Source organism: Arachis ipaensis, chromosome B06, assembly GCF_000816755.2.
Source record: "Arachis ipaensis cultivar K30076 chromosome B06, Araip1.1, whole genome shotgun sequence".
NCBI classification, from domain to species: domain Eukaryota; kingdom Viridiplantae; phylum Streptophyta; class Magnoliopsida; order Fabales; family Fabaceae; genus Arachis; species Arachis ipaensis.
Window position 1 is genome coordinate 34,782,491 of NC_029790.2, and position 6,647 is coordinate 34,789,137.

The window sequence follows — 6,647 nt, forward strand, 5'->3', positions numbered from 1 at the left end:
CCGATGAAAGACTTTAGTTACCTAAGAGTCTTGAGTACCTGAGGTCTTGGGGGGGGGGATCATGCTAACCCATCTTTATCCACTTCTTGCCTCCCATCTTTATCCCCCAAGTATCTCATAATCCTGATTTGAAATTTAATATCATTCATGTGCTTTTAATGCAGATATGAGCAATCCGAGGGGAGCTACAAGAAGTTTCTGGAGCTCAAACCTGGACATTCAACTGCAGAAAAGGAGCTCTCCCAGCTATTGCAGGCTAAGAGTGCCCTAGAAACAGCTCAGTCCCTTTTTGGTTCAGGAAACTTCATAAAATCTTTAGAATATATTGATAAAGTTGTTCTTGTTTTTTCTCCAGCTTGCATCGAGGTAACATTTTTATGTTCTTTCAGTTTCATTAATATCATTTCAGCTTCATATCTATGTAGTCTGAAGGCCCAGGCAGTAGGGATTGGGTTTGTTATATTCAACCAGCACATTAACTCTATATGCATTTCTTTCCATAGGCTAAGCTACTGAAAGTGAAGTTATTGATAGCTGATAAAGAGTATGAAAATGCCATAGCTGAGTCTGGATTCCTTCTTAAGGAAGATGAAAATAATTTAGAGGCATTGTTGTTGCGTGGTCGTGCATATTACTATTTAGCTGATCATGATGTTGCCACCAGGTTTGTCAAGTGGAAAATGTTGTTGAAGTATTCTAGCATTTTATGTATTTTTTTTTAAAAAAAATACAAATTAATGCATCTTATGTGTGAATATATATATTTAGGCATTACCAGAAAGGCCTCCGCCTGGATCCAGAGCACAGTGAATTAAAAAAAGCATATTTTGGATTGAAAAATCTACTCAAAAAGACAAAAAGTGTAAGCCCTGATTAACTTTTGAAATTTCTTGTAGCATACCATTACATGTCAATTTTTCTGTCTTCTTTTTGTTTTGGATGTTGACGATTTGTTGTCTTTTCTCTTATGTTCTTCATGAAGGCTGAAGATAATGCAAATAAGGGTAAACTCCGTGTGGCAGTGGAGGAATTCAAAACTGCACTTGCAGTTGACCCTGATCATCTTGCACATAATGTTCATCTTCATCTAGAATTATGTAAAGTCCTAGTCAAGCTTGGCAGAGGAAAAGATGCCTTGGACAGTTGTAATGAAGCTCTTAAAATCAATGAGGAGCTTCTTGAAGCCCTTGTTCAGGTTTGATATAATTTCAAAATTGTGCTTCTTTTATCTGTCGGCAATAATTTTTTGGGCCATAATCTTATAGAAATTGTCTTTTCTTTTATTCGTGTTATGTCTTTTGTAACGAGATGGATCAAATATGTTGTAGTAGTAATATCTTATATGGGCTGCACTAATTCTCTTTTTGGATGCTCAATATTTCAGAGGGGAGAAGCCAAACTTCTAATAGAGGATTGGGAGGGAGCTGTTGAGGATCTGAAATCAGCTGCTCAAAAATCTCCTCAGGTTTGTTTTATAGTTTGAACTCATATGGCATGTTTCAAACATTATAATTAATTAGTGTTTAGAATGATTTTTCTGAGGAAGAAATATTCATATTTCCATTTTCAATTCGTTGTTCCCGAGATAAGAAATCCTTGAGAAAGAGAAGAGATAAGCGGAGTATGTATCCCTCATACTTGGAGCGAGTCTAATAGTCTTTTTTTTCGCTCGAAGAGCACAGATGCGTGTTCCGCTAAATAAGAGGATACCGTACAGGAACAAGAGAGAAAGCAAACATAAAAGCAAGGTGACCCAATACATGTCGCTTCATGTTAGAACCAGACAAATTAGATCTTTTACCAGTGTCCATATGCGTTGATCCAAAAAGTTTATTGTAGGTTATTAATAGGTTAAACTTGAGACTGAAGTTGGTCTGACCTCATTAGCTCTCTTAGTTAATAACTCAATAGGATGAATTAGTTTAGTCCTTTGTCGTGTTATTCTTTCGCTCAAACCCTGTTATTCTTGTATTTTTATGATTCTGAGATTTGGATAAATTTCTTGACCTGTATAATTAATTAATCCAGTAAGGAAACGAAACAGACTTTCCTTATCTCTATTTCATGATCTTAGCTGTTGAATTTGATAATGACAAGCTTTTTCTTATTTTCCCAAACAAAAACTGCATAAAAAAGCGCATCATCATCATAGTAAGGTTTTCGACTTGCAGTAAAATCTCTTTATTTAATTTTACTTATTTGAAGTTGAACATTTGGTATTTTATGATTCACTAATACCGCAATGCTTTTATAAACATATGTTTATGCTGTGGATGAGTAGTACTTTGTCTGTAAATGCAGGACATGAATATCCGTGAAGCAGTAATGAGGGCTGAGAAAGCTCTAAAGCTGAGCAAACGCAAGGATTACTACAAGATTTTGGGAATCTCAAAAACAGCTTCCGCCCCTGAGATAAAACGCGCATACAAGAAACTTGCTTTGCAATGGCACCCGGATAAGAATGTAGAAAACAGGGAAGAAGCAGAGGCTAAGTTCCGAGAAATCGCTGCAGCATATGAGGTCATATTCATGAATAAGATGTCATACTCTTTTCTAACCTGACTTTGCTTTTATGAGGGGAGGGTATCTGGTTTATCATTCTTACAGAATCATTTTTCACTTATGTTCAACATCTTTACACTTCAGAGAAATTTGTGGGACGTTTATATTTTGTTGAATAAGTGGTTGGTTCATTGCATTTTTAGGTACTTAGTGACGAAGACAAACGCACAAGATACGATAGAGGGGAGGACCTTGAAGACATGACCAGTGGCGGGGGTGGTGGGTTCAATCCATTTGGTGCCGGTGGGTTTGGTGGACAGCAGTATCACTTCACATTCGAAGGTGGCTTTCCCGGTGGTGGTTTCGGAGGAGGCTTTCCCGGGGGTGGGGGATACGAGTTCCATTTTTGATTGGCAAGAGATTAGAAAGTCCTGCTCCAAATGTTTTTCTTGGCGGAAGTTACAGACTTTCTTGATTTCTTGAAGGGACCACAGCAATAATATTGAGTGTTGACTAATCACTTGCTAACGGTTGTTGAGAGGGATACGTAGGCCATCCCCAAGATGCTTGTAAGATAAGTAATGTGCTTTTGGGGAAGCTTTTGCTTTCAGCAGAAGGGATGGGATGGGTGGTAGTTAGAGAAGGCACATTTTGATGCAGCCCCATTTTGGTTTATGTGGTTGTTGTAACTATATATGAATTGATGACTTTTTAATTCTAGGCAACCATTATTTACGTTTTTGACGTATTATTTCTTCACAGTTCACATCATCATTGAATCACTAGTTGCTGTGAAGTCTATTTTGTTGAAATTGCCGTTTGTACAACTTTAATTTAATTTGCAGTATCCTAATCTGTGTCCAACCTATACACAGCACTGTGTCCATCAAGCTCTGGCGTAAGAAATGGGCTTTTGATTCTTAAGTTGCTATATTCTTTATTAGAAACTTGTAGAGTTGGGAGATATCATCAGAAAAAAAAAATGTCATATGTGCACTTATATAAGGAATGTCAGGTGCATTTATATAAGGAATGCTAGAAGGCCAATAGATTTTATTGTTTTTGGCTAGCAGTTAGCTAGCAATATTTAAATGTGTGGTCTAAAAAAAAATTTTGCTGACTATTGAGCCTTTTTTCCATTTATATTGTATTGATACTTCAACCATTGGATGAGATGTGGCTTCACTTAGATTTGCTCAACACCTCATCTAATGTTGACAGTATAATATCACCCTATGTTTTAAATTATATACACGTAACAAAATTCTTCAACATGATTGAGTTCGTTCTAACCGGCAATGAAAAACTTCTGCCATCTAATGAACACTTGATCTATTCAAATTTGTAGATTGATGTTACACCATGCACTTTTATTGGTAAGGAAATATGTATTATGACCTGGTTTGCGAAATTTTAGTGCTAATAATTTTGATAGAACGATAAAAAAAACTGTCTTCATTTTTTACTGCCGTGAACCTCATTTTTTATGCTTTGTGAAAGAAGAAAAAAATTTCTGTTTCTACTTTCTATGACGAGTAGTAGAGCTATGTTTTGTGACTAAATTTCCTTTTTGGTCTTTAAGATTCACACAGTTATCTATTTTAGTCATTGAAATCCTTAGTTAAAAAATTCCATCTTTCTAAAATAACCCTTTTTTTTTATGAGTAATTTTAAATTTTGAGAACCAAAATAAGTAATCGTGTAAATTTCTTAGACTAAAATAAAAATTTTATACGGCTATTTTTTTTTAATCAAAATAATGGGAAAAAAGAAAATGATAGAACTTGATTAACATTTAAATAACTAAAAGTCAGAAAGAAACCAGCAAAAAGAAAAGAAAAACGAATCCAAAACTTTTTTCTTAATATTGCAGCAATACACAGTACAAGAGATCTCCATCACCATCACCAATCAGCATGACATTTTCTGGAGCAAGGTAAAAAATAATAACAAAAAACAAAGAAAAAAAAATACAAAAAAAGAAAGGAAGCCATCTCAAGACTTACATTCACAGCCAAGAAACACTCATCATGATGGCAGTGATAACTGCAACAACCAATGCTCCTTTCACTGTGTAGCCATTCACAGCCACTGCATTTGAAGCATCCGTGGACGAATCCGAAGAGCCAGAGGGAGCATCCGAGGCGGCCCTCACATTCTTCTCCGGCTTACTCGGAGCTGGAGCCTCGGCAGGAGCCGCGGTAGGGGGAGCGCCAAAGAGAGCCAAAGGAAGAAGCACCTGGTCCACCTGGTACACAGCAAGTTGGTTATCACTGTAGATAGTGTTGGACACAGTTGTGTCCACCACTCCAGTGGTGACATTCACTTGGTTCCCTGAAGTAGTAACATTGAGAGGGTACTGTCCGTCGTCGCTGCTACCGGCTTGCGTGTGCAAGGGGTTACTTGCGGTTTGGAACTGTGACATGGTGTAGAGGGTCGGGAGAATGTGGAACTGCACCAGTTGGAGCTGGTCTTGGGTGCTTATGGAGTTTAAGGTGCCAGATTTGAGGGTGGCGAAGGCGTTATCGGTTGGCGCGAAGATCGTGAGGCCTTGGTTGGAGTTGTTGAGCTGTGAGTTGATCCGATCGGCTACCTGTGTGGCCTTGAGGAGCTTGATGAAGGTTGTGAACTGTCCTGCTTTTTCCAGAACTTTTGTGATGTTTGTTGGTCCTGCTGGTGCTGGAGCTATTGTTTGTGCTGAGATTGTTTGTAACAAGAACAAGATGCCGAAGAAGTGGATCACTGGGTTTGCCATTTTCTGAGGGCAAAATAGAAGGAGGTAGAAAAGAATGATATAAACTTTTGAGTTTGCTTAATTTGAAGTTGAAGGAGGGTGTGTGTGTGTGTCGTATTTATATGCATGTGTGTGGGGGGGCTTAGAACATGAGGTGAATAAATGGGAATTGATTAGTAAAAAGTTTGGTGAAAGGTTGCAATTAGTATAAGGTGGGAAGAGGCCTTCAAACAGTGTTACTTTTCTTTGTAAGGGGAAGACATTACAGAATGGGAAGAGAAGGCAGAAATGCAGAATTGCTTTGGTAGGCAGGATAAATAAATAAAAAAAAAAAAAAAACAGCAGGATTAGAACATTAATGTAAGGTTAGAGAGAAAAAGTTTAATTTGCGGAGTCAACAATTATCTAAAGTTTTAGTAGGTAAAAAGATGCAGGTGCCATAGAAATAGAAATAGTGATTTCTGATCAGATCTTAGAATAAGTAATGATAGTTTTGCTTCATTTTCAAGCGGAAAAAGTTTATTGGTAGTTAAGCGCTAGTGACAATAATTAGCCAAAATTAACTGTGACGTTGATAGTCGTGCTGGGACCATTGATATTTTCAATAATGGCATTGGCCACGTAGGTCTACTCCTCCATCTAAGCTAAGCAACTGCCTTTACCCGTAATGCCAGTTAAGGGACATAATACTACGTTCTATTTATACTTCTATATTTGGTAGCATTTAGTTTCTGAGCACCACAAAAATTACACACAATGTTGTATTGTTTTTTCTTTTCTGATATTTGTAAAACGTTTTAAAATTATCATTTAATTTGGAACATGTTAATATAAAACATTCACATATTGGAAAACTAAATAGAGACAAAAGTTCCTTCTTTGAGTCAATGAGAACATTTTAAATAGTAAATCATTTAATTTCACTCAAATTATACAATTCACAAGTGAGATCTCGTAACCATTTAAGCTAGTACATAATTATGCTCACTCACTAACTAAATAACTAAAAATATAAGGATTTGTTTGTAAGAATTGAGTGGCTAACATGACTAAAATCAAAGAACAAATCAGAGTTATGGCAAAGAGTTGGAATAATGGAATTAAATGAATTATAGTTTGACCCTAATAAACATAGTTGCTATACAACTATACAAGAGAGGAAGAATAGCTATTTTTCAAAATTTTTTAGTAACACTTAAATTTAAAATTAATAGATAAACATAAATCTGCGCTTAAATAAATTAAAATGTGTAATTAATTATTATTTCATTATCCTAATTAAATTTTTAATGTTCAATTATATTTATATATATTTTTATGAATTTAATTTTGATATACTGTTAATATAAAGTAATTTACACGAATATTCAATTATGTATTCTCATATCAATAAAAATAATTATTTTTTATT

At 35.8% G+C, this 6,647-nt stretch overlaps 2 protein-coding genes across 2 annotated transcripts in view; one reads left to right on the forward strand and one right to left on the reverse strand.

Moving 5' to 3' along the window:
* LOC107648641 (dnaJ protein P58IPK homolog) overlaps positions 1-3,379 on the forward strand; it is a 5,324-nt gene extending 1,945 nt beyond the window's left edge. The window contains exons 3-9 of the mRNA XM_016352444.2: positions 165-366; positions 504-664; positions 769-862; positions 983-1,195; positions 1,385-1,465; positions 2,302-2,520; positions 2,706-3,379. Of these exons, the coding sequence (XP_016207930.1) occupies positions 165-366; positions 504-664; positions 769-862; positions 983-1,195; positions 1,385-1,465; positions 2,302-2,520; positions 2,706-2,912 (1,177 nt within the window). The 3' untranslated portion in view covers positions 2,913-3,379. The remainder of the gene's footprint in view (positions 1-164; positions 367-503; positions 665-768; positions 863-982; positions 1,196-1,384; positions 1,466-2,301; positions 2,521-2,705) is intronic.
* On the reverse strand, positions 4,335-5,555 carry LOC107648640 (fasciclin-like arabinogalactan protein 11). The gene has a single exon (XM_016352443.2). It carries the CDS (start codon positions 5,255-5,257, stop codon positions 4,511-4,513), a length of 747 nt encoding a protein of 248 aa, XP_016207929.1. The 5' UTR covers positions 5,258-5,555; the 3' UTR covers positions 4,335-4,510.

What these genes read in the sequence shown, in the direction of transcription:
- LOC107648640 (XM_016352443.2), bottom strand. Translation starts at nt 5,257, where the DNA reads ATGGCAAACCCAGTGATCCACTTCTTCGGCATCTTGTTCTTGTTACAA.